Consider the following 16,989-nt stretch of genomic DNA (forward strand, 5'->3'; position numbering starts at 1 on the left):
CTCAGTGTATGACAATAACCATCCATAATCCATTTGGTATGTGAATATATGTAAATACAGATACGAGAGGGATACAAAGAACATCAAAATTGTATCTTAATAAATATGAAACCCAGTTTTAATGCTTTTCTAATTGATTTTGCACAGAGAATATTTACTTTCTCCAAGAGTGTCTGGGATTTTGTAAATTTGTGAAATAAATGTCACTTACTGACATCTTTCCTAATGCTTACTATTTTAAAGAACCTATAATAATCACGCTGACATGTCTGCACATGCTCTAAATCTTCTGTAGCCTATGAAGTGTATTGAGAGTAAGAGAGCCCGTGGTGATGGCAATTGGCACCTGTCTGGCAAATCGCCTAAAAGGGCCCATCCTTTGGAAGAGAACAGCGTCCTGGGAAGAGCCTTGTCCACGGGAACAGACAGCCCTGGGCTTCAGCTTAGCCTCCCTCACTTAACAGACTGTGTGCCCCTGAGCAAATTCCTCGCCATCATGAGTTTGTTTGCAGACTGGGAGATGCAGAGAGTGACATCTATCTTGTGATGATTGCTGCGAGTTTGAAGTCCCAGGCAGCTGCTAGAATGGTGAATATTTCTGAGCTGACAGGAGTGTGGAGGCAGCAAGCAGCTCTCCCCCGAAAAAGTTCACACAGGAAGGAGAACAACCTGAGCGCGTTTTCCTCCATCCAGGGGTTGGCCATCAGGCTGGAAACGGACTGATGACTCACTACGCAGTTCTGCCAACGGTCAGTTCATTTAAAGCAGAACTCACTCCCTTCTGGTAACCAAAGAGATCCTATCCCCGCAGTTAGGTACCCTCTTCTGCCTATGAAAACCAGACAGCCACTTTAAGGAAGGCTGAGCTCAGAACAAAGGAAGATGGAATCCCGGCTGCTTTATGTGAGCATTCAGTAAGCCTCTCCTTGCCTTATCAATATTCCTGCTTTCCCAGGGATTAGAAACGGGACATTCCTGTGGGTGATACCTGAGGTACACTGCCACCTTTGGAGCTTTAGGTCTTTGGAGCTTTTGGGTTTTTAGTTTTTGAGGCCAGTGATCCATCCGCATACACACACTGGTCTCTGCTTACCAAGCTAACAATCACCTTCAGCCTATCTCATTTCCTACTTGCCAGATTACAGGGGTGCAAGTGTTGCATATACCTTTGCCAGCCAGACTCAGGCTGATGCCCATGCTGCCAAGTCCCTTATGGAACCTCAGTGCTTCCTCACGTACAATGAAGTCCTATTGTTTCTTTAAACTGGATGGGTGGGCAGGTGGATGCAGGGATGAGGAAGGGATGCATGGAGCATGAACAGAACAGCGTAAGACTATGCTGGACACCAGCAATGAATGAGTTCTTGGTATCTTCTCTGGCACTCAGAATGGTGACAAGTGGGAGGAAAGGAACATGGTCTCTGACATGCGCACCCTCTGACTTTGAGTTAAGGACCACAAAGGTATTGTGCTGTGCTGGAGCTGGGAGGAGAGAGGCTGTCGGCCGCAGCATCTACCCTTATCAGGAAGTTCTCCTTTTACCCTGTGATTAACCGAGTTCTTAGTCTCTCTTCCATAGGGGGTGAATTGCGTGCACTCTGGGCCAGAGACCCTGCTCTCTCCAGATTGGCCTTGTGCAGTCTTGTTAGTGTTTGTAAGCCCCGCCTCCATAGAAAGATATTCCTAATTTTAGCCCCAGTCCTCCCCCAGGACGGTTGTCAGGAGACAGCGACAGCATCTGAACACAGTGCGGGCCACTACCAGGAAAGGCTGGAGACGGAGCGACAGGACAGACAGAAAAAGGACAATCAGCACCATGCTGCCTTTTCCCCTCTGGAACACATGTCTCTGGTTAAAGTTCACAGTGAACTCACAAGCATGCTGAGCAGATATAGGTCGGGCAGCTCTTCTGGTTTATGAGCCAGCTCGCTCATGAGTCTCACTCTGAGGATTCGTTTAGCACAGCCTGGCTTTCCAGAGAACGAGACATGCAAGGGTCAAGGCCCACTCTGTCGCAGGGTCCCAGTAATGCACACAGGGCAGCACCCCATGAGCAGCCACCTCCCAACCAGTCCTCAAGAAAAGCAGTTCTGCACACACAAGGTCATGGCAACTTGAGGCCAGCGGGAGGTTCTCTTCCTTCCTTCCTTCCTTCCTTCCTTCCTTCCTTCCCTCCCTCCCTCCCTCCTTTCTTTCTTTCTTTCTTTCTTTCTTTCTTTCTTTCTTTCTTTCTTAAAAGCCCAGGACAGTCAAAGGCAAGCAACAACTCCTGGCTGGTCCATGAACGTGGCCACATTATTATCTGAACATGCAGAAAGCAATATTCAGCCACTGGCAGGGCGTTTGTGACAGTGACTGAGCTGTCTCCTGTACTGTAATCAATTACAGTGCGTAAGTGCATTATGTTTTAAAGGGGTAAAAAAAATCAAAAACGGTTCCCCTTCCCTCTCTTCTTAATAAGGTACAACAGACACTGAACTAAGTCAAATCATTTGAAAGCCAGGTTTGACCTTGTTCTGACAGGACATCTCCAATGTTATAAAGTCAAAATAAAATAGATAAACAATCTGAAATGTGCAGTATCGTCCTTTTATTAGATCACACTGGCTCGTCTCTCCCCTCCCCCCCCCCCCCCAGTAAGAAAGAGTCTTTCTTTCTCCTTTCCGAAAAGTCCATTATGTGTGAAGCGCAGCTTTTGGAGCCTCCGTACAAAATACACAAGAGGAACAACCGTGGGACCATGTGGACTCTTCGCATCCAGTTTCTATATATATCTACCGTGCTGCTCGGGAGCAGCAATGTAATCTCCTGCTCGCAGAAATCTGGATGCGCTAAGGATGCCTGAATCTGAGAAAAATTACATAGAAATCCAAGAGACGGTCTCCTGGCTGCACGGAAAAGGTTGGCTCAGGCAGCGCTGCGCCTCCACGGCAGGGCAAGCTCTGCCCGGCTCTGAGAGGTGTGATCTGCAGGGCTGATAACGCCCAGGTTTGGGCTCGGCTGCTTACCTTGGAATGCTGCAGCAGCAGTACTTGTTCGTCCAGCTGCCTTCTCTTCCCTTCGATTTCTGTCTGCCTCTTTCTTTTTTCCTTGAAAAGGAAGAGAGAGAGAGAGAGAGAAAGAGAGGCTGTCAGAGTGGGTGGGTGTTGGCTCCAGGAATCCGAAGGCAGGGAGAGGGAGTGGAAACGGTACACATCTGTGCAGACACTTCCAGAGAGGCTGGGCGCACGTGGCGTCACCTCCGTTGCCGGGTGGACTGCAGGCAGCAGCCTTCTCTGAATGTGTCTGCGGTGGGCTTCACGAGAAGCAATTTCATTCAGAAGGAAAGGACACACACACACACACACACACACACTTACACACCCCACTGTTCTCTGTGTTGTGCTGGGCTAATTTGGAGACAAAGACTACAAATGTCTCAATGCAGCTACAAACCGCAGACAGGATGAAATGGTGGTGGTGGTGGTGGTGGTTGTGGAGGGGGTTCTAGGGTTGGATTCTTTTCATTCAAATCACATGCATATATAATATAGTACAGTTTTAAATTTGGAAAAATCAATCATCAAGCCGGACACTCCAAACAAGGCAAACGAGAGGGGTGGTCCCTGCTTAAGCAAGCCTTGTGGCAAAGCATTTCATGTGGGTGGGGCTTGCTTGAGGTGAGGATAAATCAAACGAGGATCTGCCTGGGTTCAAGCGCTGGCTCTGCCTATTGCTATGTGCCTTAAGTAAGTTTTTAGCCCCCTGGGCCTCCTGAACGGAGACTGCCCAAACCACACGGCTGTAATGTGTCTTTATGTGCGAGACGACACATATAGGAAGCCTGGAACAGCGCTTATCATGCAGCAAGCATTCATTCACCACTATCCCGCTAGTATTTTCTTTGCCACCCATTTATTTCTAGGAAAATGCCTAGAAACCCGGCTGAGAGGGATGTGTTTCTACCACCATTATTCCACTGGAATGCATACCTCACATTTTTTTCTCTATACTTTGCCAGCGCAGACAATAAACAGCCCAGGAACGTGACTCATAAGAACAGAGAGGCCTAGCCCTTCCCATAGCAGACCTGCCAGGGTTTCGCTGCTGAAGTATCCAGCGGTGTTTTATTGAGAGATGCTCAGTAGTGGATCACTTTCCTTTAGTCCAGCATAGGGAGAAACTTGCTAGGCAGGACATATGGGCGTTTCACAACCCAATAGCCAAACCCTGGGGGACACAGTGATGTTGAAGTCTGGCTGCCACGCTTAGCGTTCATGGAAGCTTTGCTTTATGCAGTGCCGTGTTTCTGGGGATCACTGCTGTTCAAATCAATGTAATACATAAACTTTGAGAAATATCAGTTCATGATCTTGAGTCGCTAGAATGCAATATCTAGGTAGGGACAGAATTTCATAGCCAAATTACACCTGTGGGTGTTTTAGGAATCGTTTTCCAAAGGACTCCAGTCAAGAGCATATCACTGATACTACAGAATCCCAGAGAATGCCCCAAAGCATCACATTTCTGACAGTAGATAGGAAAAGCAGGGTTCAGGAGGAAAAGCCCACGTTTCAGCATCTTTGAGATACTTCATGATAAGGAAGGACCTCCACCCAGGTCCTGGGGATCCTAAAGAGCAAGTTTATTAGACTTTATCATTCATGATCACTGACTACCAAGACACACAGGTTTCCTGCATTTAAATCCAGAACAGGATAATATGCTGTGTCTACAAGGTACCCATGATCCACGTGTTCTGTGTGTATAGCCTTTCCCAAAACTTTCCTATGCTTTCCTACCCCTGCACCTTTTTATGTATGGAAAATGTTAACTCTTAAGATGCCCTCATGTTGACAAACCATTCGCTAAACAGGACAATTAGTACCTATTAGGCTAATAAGCAAGCTGGGCCCCCAGAGTCTGCCACCACCACAGTCTGCCATCTACCTCTCTTTGGAACTAGGCATGAGTCAAGTCACAGGAGCTTGAGCGGGGCGCCCTAGAGGAACACACTTTTGGTCCCTGACACCTGCTTACATGGACCACCATGGACTCAGAAAACTGTCTCTCACCTGACTAGCTTTTGATTCCAGATTTCCTCTTCCCTAAACCAAAAGCAAACCACGAACTCTTGAGACCTTCGGTCTCACCAATCCCATAATTCCACAATCCTGCTGCTCCTCTTAGCTCACATCCCCGTATGGAGCATCCTGTGATAGTGATGGATGGCAAACCCAGTGTTCTGTTCCCATGAATACATGCAGCAAGCACCTCACTCGTCCTCCTCATCCTCTCTTCACACCTGGTCCTTCTGTATTCATCTCAGCAAGTGACATTGCTCTCACAAATCATCCCGTAATCTCATTTTCTTGAAAGATAAGGGTTCTGTTGATCCTACCCTCTCCTTTCTGTGTGTTTTTCTTAATGACACCAATGTAGATATTCTAGTTAGGCCTTTTAGCATACCAGAAGCTTAAATGTTTATATTTTTGCTCTATCTGGATTACTGTAATGATTTCCTTTCTGGTCCCCGTTAACCAGTATCTGTCCATAATTGTTACCAGAGGGGCACTCTTTCTTTATTTTTGAGACAAGGTCTCACTGAGTAGTTCAGGGTGGTCTTGAACTCATCATTTTCCTACCTCAGCCTCCTGAGTACTGGGATTACAGGCATGTGTCTCCACAGAAGGCCACAGCAAAGTTCTACCTAAAACCCAGACATCTCTACTGCGATATTGCAAAGACCAGACTTCTCAGCAAGGCCTAAAATGTTGTCCTGAGTATCCCACAGATTCACCATAAGGAGCAACCCTCAGTCCATATTCTTTCACCCCAACACCCCCCTGAAGCTCCCTGACCTGCTGAGCTGGCACATGTCTTCCTGGCTTTACTCCTAATGCTTTCTCTAGCAACAATTGAGGCCTCTTGCTGCTTCATTTGACAAAAACTATCCCACCTTTGAAAGCTCAACTTAAATATCCACCAGGCTGTAATGCAGGTGTAAAAGGCATCCGTGGGTTGCCAGTCATGGTTAGTCAGACGCCCCTGCTCATCCTGCCAGCCAGTCTTACACACGAGTCAGCCTGAACCAATTATATGCCTTTATCTTGTTGCAATGGTGACTGATGTAAGGAATGGCAAAGTTGCTGTGGGACAATGGTCTGTACCCTGTCAATTGTATTTTAATAAAACACTGATTGGCCAGTAGCCAGGCAGGAAGTATAGGTGGGGCAAAGAGAATTCTGGGAAGAGAGAAAGAGTCAGTCTGCAGTCATCACCCAGACATAGAGCAAGCAAGATGTGACCGCCTTGCCGAAAAAGGTACCATGTGGTTAACACAGGTAAGAATTATGGAATAGCCAGGCAGTGGTGATGCACACCTTTAATCCAGCACTTGGAAAGCAGAGGCAGGCAGATCCCTACGAGTTCGTGGCTAGCCTGGTCTACAAGAGCTAGTTCCAGGGCAGGCTCCAAAACTACAGAGAAACCCTGTCTCGAAAAAAGAAAAAAACAAACAACAATAACAACAACAAAAAAAAAACAACAAAAAAGAATTATGGGCTGGGCTGGAGAGATGGCTCAGAGGTTAAGAGCATTGCCTGCTCTTCCAAAGGTCCTGAGTTCAATTCCCAGCAACCACATGGTGGCTCACAACCATCTGTAATGGGATCTGGTGCCCTCTTCTGGCCTGCAGGCATACAGACAGACAGACAGAATATTATATACATAATAAATAAATATTAAAAAAAGAATGATGGGCTAATATAAATTATAAGAGTTAATAAGAAGCCTGAGCTAATAGGCCAATCAGTTTATAATTAATGTAGGCCTTTGTGTGCTTCTTTGGGACTGAATGGCTGCAGGACCAGGCAGGACAGGAACAAGTAGAATGGGTCAGTGATGTTTCCAAGGACAGACAGTATTAGGACAAGAGAACGAACCTCTCCTTTCCTCTAGAGCACTGAGGGGACACTTGTCTGAGTTGCCATTTGGCCAATCGCACAGAAGTAAGGCGTCTATGTTGGAGACAATGAGGCCATGCAGAGAGGAGCAGATGAAAGACAGAGAACAGGACCCCAAAGCATTGTTTGGGCCCTAGGTCTACTTGGGCATAAAGCCAGAGCTATCCTTTGAGTCCCTAAACTATCAACACTGAAAACATCTACCTGTGGCTTAAGCTAGCGTGAGTGACACATATGTCACAGTGGAAAGTGTACTGTCCATGCAGAAACCTTGCCTGCTCCCTCCCAAGAGCTTTCCACACCCATCTTTTCACAGCCATCTTCTCCATAGGTTGCGAATCTTTTCTTTCTTTATGGACCAGGTCTTTTTCTATAACCCAGGCTGATTCTGAGCTTGCCATTCTTTCTCCTCTTGATATGTGGGTCTTACTACATTAGTACTTCAAATACTTCATTCATTTAGGCATCTTCACCCGCTATCAAGCTATGGGCCACTAGAGGGCAAGGGACAGCGGCTAAAGCTGAGGACATCTCGTGATGAATACATGTAATCGACACCTGCTCAACAGCTCGAAACAAATGGACTGCCCGCCTCTTTGCAATCCCCTGCGTGTGTTCCCATCTATCCACATCTCTCACTCAGATACATTATGAATTTGCACTTGTGATCAATGGCAACAAATATATTATTGAATACACATTAGCCATTAGTCAGTAGAACGGAGTGTCATAATGATGGAGGTATTGATCCATTCGGATCACCATTGCCACGCATATGAGAAAAGGGTTGACAAAGCCAATCTGGGAAAGAATCGGGGAAAGCAGAAGGAGTAATTGCAGGGACAGCCTAATGGACAATGGGAACAGCAACTGGGAGGGTCAGTGCTCCTCGGGAGACATCTGGAATGAAATGAACTCAATGCATTAGGAAGATTTCCGGGTGCTCCCACTATCTGGGAGGCCTCACAAGCCATGCCCATTGTCTTTCTGTAAATCATATGCTTTCCTAGCAGATATTTTCTAGAAGCATCACAGCATTATAAATGCTGCAAACTCTTGGAATAGTAAGGAATATTTGCTAGAGCGTAGCACACACTGTCCAAAGGGGCTACTGACTCTGGCGGGAAGCTGTCGAGGAGGGAGTTAGGGAAGACTCTCTCTCTCTGCCTTGCTTCGTAAGACTCCCTTCTACTCTGGCTTCATGCGATGCGGTAGGGACATTGGAAGTGCAAGGTGTAGCTGGAGGCTCAGGAGGTCTGCTACTACTTCACTTAACAAAACCTGTCCAGCAGCATTGCTTAAAATATCCATGAAGCCAATGTACTCACTCATATTTGGTTTCTAGCCATAAATAAAGGACATTGAACCTATAATTCGTGATCTTAGAGAAGCTAAATAAGAAGGAGAACCCAAAGAAAAACATATAGGCATCCTCCTGAATATTAACCTTCATCAGGCGATGAAAGGAGACAGAGACAGAGACCCACATTGGAGCACCGGACTGAAATCTCAAGGTCCAAATCAGGAGAAGAAGGAGAGAGAGCACGAGCAAGGAACTCAGGACCGCGAGGGGTGCACCCACACACTGAGACAATGGGGATGTTCTATCGGGAACTCACCAAGGCCAGCTGACCTGGGTCTGAAAAAGCCTGGGATAAAACCGGTCTCGCTGAACATAGCGGACAATGAGGACTACTGAGAACTCAAGAACAATGGCAATGGGTTTTTGATCCTACTGCATGTATTGGCTTTGTGGGAGCCTAGGCAGTTTGGATGCTCACCTTACTAGACCTGGATGGAGGTGGGTGGTCCTTGGACTTCCCACAGGGCAGGGAACCCTGATGGCTTTTTGGGCTGACAAGGGAGGGGGACTTGATTGGGGGAGGGGGAGAGAAATAGGAGGCGGCTGTGGGGAAGAGACAGAAATCTTTAATAATTAATTAATTAATTAATTAATTAAAAATATCCATGAAGCCATAGTGGTAGCCTGTGGATCCAAGGATTGGCTAGGCTGAGTTCAGGAGGAGCAGAGAGAGTCAGGGAGAGGCAGACAGAGGCAGGGAGAGGGAGGGAGAGGCAGGGAGGGGAAGGAAGAGGCAGAGAGAGGCAGGGAGAGGGAGGGAGAGGCAGGGAGGGGAAGGAAGAGGCAGAGAGAGGCAGGGAGAGGCAGAGATGGAGAGTTTCAAGAAGCAGATAAACCATTTCCTTTTCTGAAACCCTACCCTGACTTGGACTAACACCTAGAATCCCAGGGACTAACAATGGGAAAAAGCCAGAAGACTTACTCAAGATACTGTTTCTATTCAGAGATTTCAAAATAAGAAAAATAAAAGTGGTGAAAAGAAAAAAAAAGTACAAATGGTAAATATTCCTTCCTCTGCTTACTTGAGAAAGCCCTGCTTTAACTCCTCCCATGTTGCACCAAAGGGAATTTTACATCCCTGCCCGCCCCCCCCCCCCCCGCCCCGAGCCAAGACTGGAAACTGCAAGGAACAGTTTTAAATAGCTTCCCTTTGGAAAGGGAATGGGGGTGGAAGAGACGCCACATAGGAGAGAAAAGGAGAGAAGGTAGGAAAAAAGCAAAGGGCAGGAAGGACTTGAACACAGACGGGCGTTCACGTAGAAAACAGAGGTGGGCGGGGGACGTAGCGCACAGGTGGTGTGCTTGCCCCAGGTTCGATCCCAGTGCCGCAAACAAGTAGAAAATGAAGGAGCGGAGATGAACGATTCGGGGAAGACAGGTTCAAGCTACTGTTTAGTGGCGGATGCAAAGAATCTCTGGGGCTGTTCCCCCAAAAGAGGCCAACCAAGGTGCTGGGATTACCCTGCCAACCAAACTGTTTCATTGGGAATTTGAAGTCTAACTGGATCACCAGGGCACCCAGGTTTTAAATAGGTTACGCTAAGACCATAAAATGTCACGTGAAAATTAAATTATGGAAAATCAACATGCAAATGGGAATTGGAGGAACTTCATCTGTTAAGGAATCAGAATGTCATTCCAGGCATGGCTGCATTATAATCACCTGTTTAGGGCCCCTGCAGAGTTGATGCTATTTCTGTATCTGAGGACGGAAAAGGAGGATGGGCTTTTGAAAGCAGGGTGACAAAGCACGAAATAATCAAGGAGGTGCCCACTCAGCTTTGCCCAACTGCCTGTCCAGTTAACAACAGATGTTAAGCCTGCTTGGCAGACCTATCACTATTGAAGACCCAGTTGTCTCGTCTCCCTGCCATTGGGTCACTCGCTCTCTTGGCTTTGAATGTCAAGATCACCAATCAAGATCACTACTACTTTCAGGCTTCCAAAATAGTTAGCTGAGCACCGAGATCACTCCTGTTTGTTAGGCCACTGTGATGTCTACTTGCTGGGAAGTGAGCAAAGCACTTGTCTTAGTTACTGCTCTATTGCTGTGGAGAGACACCATGGCCACGGCAACTCTCGTAAAATAAGCAGTCAACAGAAGGCTTGTTTCAGAAGGTTAGTCCATGATCATCATGGTGGGAAGCTGACAGGCATGGTGCTGAAGGAGTAGCTGAGAACTTTACATCCTGATCTGCTGGCAACAGGCAGAGCGAACCCACTCCCAGTGATACACCTTCTCCAACAAGGCCACACCCTTTCATCCTTCCCAAACAGTGCCACCAACTGGGCACCAAGCAATCAAACATAAGAACCTATGGGGGGCATTCTAATTAAAACTACCACATCAGTATTTAAGTCTGTAAATAGATTGGAANTATATATTTGGATCCCACAAAAATAAGGAATAGAAAGAAACTGGAATGTGTTGAAATAGTAACCTTAAAAAGTATTAACCAGTTCTATTGAGAGCTCAGTCTGTGAAGTGCTTGCCTTGTAAGGACAAGGACCTCAGTTTAACCTCCAGGCACCTAGAATTTGCATTAAAAAAAAAAGCAAATTCCACGGGTGGTGGTAGCAGCACACACTTAATCCCTCAGGAGGCAGAGGCAGGAGGATCTCTGTGAGTTCGAGGCCAGCCTGGTCTACAAAGTGAGTTCCAGAACAGCCAGGACTATTACACAGAAAACCCTGTTTTAAAAACCAAAACAACAACCACAAAATAAACCAACAAATTCTAGCCCCGAGGAGGCAGAATCAAGCAGATACCTGGGGCTCACTGGCCGTGCAGCACAGCCAAGCCCGCTTGGCAAGGTCCAGGTTAGTACGAGAACAATATTCCCCACTGTTCCCCCAAAAGAAGGTGGACAGATATTGAAAAACCAACAGCAGAGACTGTTCCCTGCACCACCACCCCCAGCCACACATAGACATGCCCACATGTACTCATGCCTAGACACGCCCACACCACACACAGAGGGAGGTGCTTAGCCAAAAGAACAAACAGGCCTCCTATCATCAAATCTGCTGCCTTACCAGACGCTCATTTATCTTATGACATCTTCATGTGGCGTGCAAAATTCTACAACTCTACCCATTTCCTGGGGCTTAGTCTTGACTGGCATTTCTATTTATATAACTTTTCTTTATGCAACCAATTCTGACCTCTAGCTGCTATCTGTGGTAAATGAGGGAAATGCCTGCGCCCCACCCCGTCCTTGCATGTCAGAAATTATAAGGCCAAGAGAAGACTTTGAAAGAGACAAAAAAAAATAATATGCTAATTGGTTCAAACTTTAAAATTGAGCTTTGAAAAGGAACTTGAGAAACATCACAAGGGCTTAGATAAAATACGGTGATACTGAACTATCAATATAGGTAGCTTATTAATGTCAAGCCAAATACAAACCATAGCAATTTAGCTTCAGATGTTTTATGGGCACTTTATCACACACACACACACACACACACACACACACACACAAACACACACCATATTGAAATAAATGTTTAAATAAATATAAAATTAAAGTATCCAAGGGGGAACGTGTGTAGGCTATGCAAAAACTGTCTCCTTTTATGTAAGCGACTCTAGCATGTATGCATTTTATATTCAGGGAGATCCTGGGACACCAAGGGACAAGCATAATAATAATAGCAACAGAGCTTAGCAGGTGTCAGACATTTTTGCAAGGACGGCTCTTAAGCTCGTCAATGAGTGCTCAACTGAGTCTTGAGACATACATCTTTAGTAGTTTCAATTTTATTAATGAACACAACCAAGTTTGGTGAATGTGCAAACAGCCCAAGGTCACGAGAGACAGGCAGTGGTCAAATGAATTTGAAATGGAGTCGTTCTGAGTCTAGAACACTGCCTGAGAGCATCCACCACTCCACAGACAGTAATACACACAATCTGGCCATTTCCACATGCGGATGCAGACACCTTCCAGAGCCAATGAGATACTGAAGATGCTGATGGGGGAATGTCCTTCTGTATATGTGTTGCTCTTACTGGCTGATGAATAAAGCTGCTTCGGCCTATGGCAGGGCAGAATATAGCCAGAATATATTCCACCAAGCTGGCTCTCTCGTCTCACGAAGGTGGGCAAGGCCCAGGGGAAAAGCCTGAAGACAGGAGGCACCTGGACACTACGTGGGCCTCGTAACAAGCAGTATTGTCATGGGCTCCTATCCAGTCTCAGAGCTGCAGACCATGGGACAGCTCAGGGGTTAGGACACCCCCGAAGAGAGTTGCCACAGTAGGATAAGAAACAGAAAATGGGGTGTATAAAAAATAGAGAAATATCAGTATACATCCAGACCAAGAAATGTAAACACTCCGAAACCAGCATGAATCCAGAGACATCGGTGTCTTTTCCACAGTTGATCTTAGCCCAAAGGCAGGGATCATCACCTTTTTGGATCTTCCCCCCCACTGTGCTTCTGTTTGTTTCTTAGATGCATTTGCTGATATCTGATTAATCTTTAGGATTTATAAGCATTTCAGTACAGAAAAGTATAATCACCCAGACTATCCCCACCCAGATAAGTACTTGTCAGCATTAGAAAATATAAATACTATTAATACACGTGCTAACACAATGGAAAAAAAAAAACCCTACAATTCATATAAATAAAATTAAGTCAGCTGTGGCATCCCCTCCGTTACACCGCCCCCACGCATCTATTCTTTTAGGCGGCAATTCCTATTAGTTTTCTGTGACTTCCACTAGAAAAGATAAGTACCCCAACATGCCACAGCACCCCAGCAAGTGCTGCAGTTGGTGGGTCCTTTACAGATAGCATCCACAATCTGCTCCCCACAGCATGGTGTCTTCACTGTGGTCCGTTCACAGGTTTCTCTGTCAGCACATCGAGTGCACCTTGTTCTTTGAACTCCGACATGGCAGCCCGCAGATGGATCCTAACGGATCCCCCCCAGCCAGCTGCTGATTCATTATTTAGGAGCTCTTGGTATGCCGTTCGTCATCGTGAACAGGGACTCACTGGGCCTTCCTTTGTGCACATCTTAGGTTTTTCTCTGGGATGGCCTCCACAGGGTACAATTCAAACAGCAAGACGTCCCAAGTCAGGAGATTTAAAGCTTTAATAGGGACAAACTGCCCTCCCTCAAGATCCATTCTCTGTGTTTTAAATGATATACCTCTAACAGGAGTTAAAACTCACTCAACTAATATGTTCTTTTTAGTCATCTTTGGGGGACCTCAAGGGATTTTAAATGAATGAAACTACCTACCACCTCATTAATAATTGCTATAGACTCACAACATATACTGGCAATTAGCTCTTCTCATGGGTCTGTATCCTTTCTTGTTAAAAAGAAACTTGGTTTCCAGACATGGCTAGAGCTTGGTGTGGTGACTTTTCACTGTCTTGTACTCCAAGCACTGGAGAAACAGGCAGGGAGAGGACACATCGGAGGCTAGCCTGGGCTACATAGTGAGACCCCCTGTCTCAACAACAACAACAACAAACAATGGCTTGCTACTTTGTGCACAGACTCAGCAATGATCCCATTGAGTTTCCCAGAGAACTCAAGTTGATGTCTAGGCCTTGAACTATTAAAATCAGAACAATCACACAGAAAAGCTGGACTCTAATACAAGGCTGATCCCTTCCGTCATTTCTGAACTCCAAAGCACAAAAGAACATTTCCCAAGCACCAAAATTATTACTACATGGGCCCGGGCAATATGAAAAGTGAAAACACAAGAAATTGCCACGTTTGTATGATTTTAGGATGGGAAAAGGCTGTTTTAAAGGCCATATGAAGAAACCCACAAAATATAAAACTGGTCATGCTTACTATGGGAAAATTAAGCTGGTTTTTATAGTATCAATGAGTCATAATAACTCAAAGGCAAGTGTTAACTAAGGAAAACACTTGTAATGTATGCCAAATGGTTAGGGATTTAGTAAACAAAGGATTTGTTACAATTCAACACGATTTATAGGGAAAACAGAAACACATTGGAATAGAAAAAACAAAGTATAGGGAAATATTCACCATTCTTAATAACCACATAAGTGAAAAACAGATACTAAAATGTCATTTTCCATTCATAGTGCAGATATTCTCTTTGGAGCTAACGTGGGGAAAATGACCCCCCTTCTCTCACATTTTTAAAGATGTTTATTTTGTGTGTTTGATTATTTTGCCCATATGTGTCTATGTATGCTATATGAGTGCCTGTTACTCTTGGAGGTCAGAAGAAGGCATTGGATTTCTCGGAACTGGGGTTCCAGAAGGTTCTAAGCCACCAACCAAGTGGGCGCTGGGACCCAAACCAGATCCTCTGTAAGAGTAACAAATGCTCTTGACGGCTGAACCATCTCTTCAGCCCCTCTTCCCCTAATTATAAAACGGACTTATTTATTTGATGTGTGCTTCTGTGTGTGCTTGTGTGTGTGAGAGGGACACGCTAGTACCATGGCACATGTGTGTGGAGTCAGAGGATAAGTTGTGGGAGTCAGTTCTCTTCTGCCATCATGTGGGTTTCGGGGATCAGACTCAGGTTGTCAGGTTTGCTGGGAAACACTATTACCCACTGAGCCGCCTCACCAGCAGCTCTTACCCTCTCTGTAATCTCTAACAGAATCATAAATAATAGCCATCGAACCCGGAGCACACCACCTGACGCTTTTATCTGATTTGTTCACCATTGGTCCCAGTCAATAAGTCAGCAAGATGCATACTCCATAAAGAGCATGTCTGTCTGTCTGTCTATCTGTCTGTCTGTCTGTCTGTCTCATTTATAGCTTAACTCTCATGCCTGGAACCAAGTCAAACATAACACATGCCTAAATAAGAATTTCTTGATGAATCAATTAAAAACAAATAAATAAAATTCAGCCATTAAAATCTATTCTTTTTTAAACAACTGGTGAAGAGTGGTGCTCTCAATATCAAATATCACTCTTTGGGGGACTGGGGACAAACCCAGGGTCTTATGCATACTCAGTGAGTGTTCTGCCACGGAACTATCCCCCAAATCCAGAGAGGAGGATGGGGGATGGGAAAGGGACAAGGAGAGGGAGGAGGAGGGAGAGGGATAGGAGAGAGGATGATCGATTCTCACAATCAGGTTTAAAAAGCAGAGTCTGACCTCGGGTTTGCTACTTGCTTGTCTGTCTGTCTGTCTCACTATTCTGTCAAAGCCGACACATCATCCTCCTGCCTCGGCTTTTGTCACTGGAGCTGAACAAGCTGGCATGGGAGGCAGGGTTCTCTCCCACTTAGACCTTCCGTCCTTCACATAGCAGCAGAGGGGCTCAGGTTTGGGCTTGTCCAGGAACGGAGACAGCTTTACCTGAGCCCAGGTAACTAGAGATATGTCCTGGAGGAGGTATGGAGGGAACAAGGTGGGAATCTCCGTCAAGGCTGGCTCCAAATAAAGTGACCCTTTCCACTGCCACTCTTCCCCCAGATGTCTGTCTCCCTTGGGGGGATCCTCTAGAGTCACAGCTGCAATCTAGGGCAAGATTCAAGGACTCTACAAAAGCCATGGAGGTGGTGCCCTGACCCCACCACTAACATCTGCCTTCCAGATTCAGTTAGGTTGTAACCTGCACGAGCCAGCCTGATGCTGCCTCAATTTGACCTTAGTTCTCCCCACAATATTTAATCCTAAGAAATTGTTAAGGTCACCTGAGGAACATTAAAGAAAAGCAGTAAACACGCCAGGCCCCAACCTCAGAGATTTGGATCTTACTGGAGGCTATAAAAGCTCCCAGGGAGTTTCAATGTCAGCCGAGGTGGAAAGTCCTTGCTGGGTAAGGTATCTTGGCTTGGGCTACAAGCAATTGCTTTGGCTTATGTGAATCTGGGCCCTTTCAGCTAACTGAACTCTCAGTCAAGGTTGTTAGAAGACATCCCTGGTCGGTAACATCTCTATTCTTATAGCTAAGTCCTGGCTTTCTTTCCTCTTCAAAGTGTAAGTCCCTGCTAAGCTAACAGGGATGAAGCACGGGGACAGGAAGAGCTTGTCTTGGGGCTCAGGACGGCCAGCGCTGCCTCCTTGTGGCAATATTTCCTGTCCTCACCTACACGTGCCTGATTGTCCTTCCCATGAGGCCTCTTCTACCTTTATTTATATTATTTCCTTCCTTCCTTCCTTCCTTCCTTCCTTCGTTCCTTCCTTCCTTCCTTCCTTCCTTCCTTCCTTCTTGCCTTCCTTCCTTCCTTCCTTCCTTCCTTCCTCCCTCCTTTCTTTCCTCCCTTCCTTCCATCCCTCAGAACATCTCAAGTAGCCCAGGATAACCTTGAACTCTCTACATGACTGTGAATAACTTTGAACTTCTGACCTCCTGCCTCTACTACTTGACAGCTGACAAACTCCCGTACAGCCACCCCGTTTGTGAGGGGCAGAAGCCGGAGTCTTACGTGTGCTAGGCAGGCACTTTACCAGCAGGGCACCTCAGTACTTCGATGACTATTTTTGACTCAGGTCAGGGATGATCAACCACGCCCAAAGGCCAAGATGAGAGGTAGTTGCAGAGCCGTGGTGAACATCACCAAGATGGTCCAACCAAATCTGGCTTCGAGTTAGAATAAGAGACTTCTGTGCTTCAAACATTCCCCTAAATGCCCCAGTGCGACACTGTTTTTCAAAATCCAGAAAGAAGGCATGGGAAAAGCTCTCCACCTTTTAGAACAGG

At 46.0% G+C, this 16,989-nt stretch overlaps 1 protein-coding gene across 3 annotated transcripts in view; it reads right to left on the reverse strand.

Moving 5' to 3' along the window:
- Palm2akap2 (PALM2 and AKAP2 fusion) overlaps positions 1-16,989 on the reverse strand; it is a 301,240-nt gene that overhangs the window by 232,082 nt on the left and 52,169 nt on the right. For all 3 annotated transcript variants that reach the window (XM_050118976.1, XM_050118965.1, XM_050118985.1), the window contains exon 2: positions 3,009-3,089. In XM_050118976.1, the coding sequence (XP_049974933.1) occupies positions 3,009-3,089 (81 nt within the window). The remainder of the gene's footprint in view (positions 1-3,008; positions 3,090-16,989) is intronic.

This window comes from Alexandromys fortis, unplaced genomic scaffold, assembly GCF_014885135.2.
Source record: "Alexandromys fortis isolate MF-2015 unplaced genomic scaffold, M_Fortis_MF-2015_v1.1 scaffold_18, whole genome shotgun sequence".
Taxonomy (NCBI): Eukaryota; Metazoa; Chordata; class Mammalia; order Rodentia; family Cricetidae; genus Alexandromys; species Alexandromys fortis.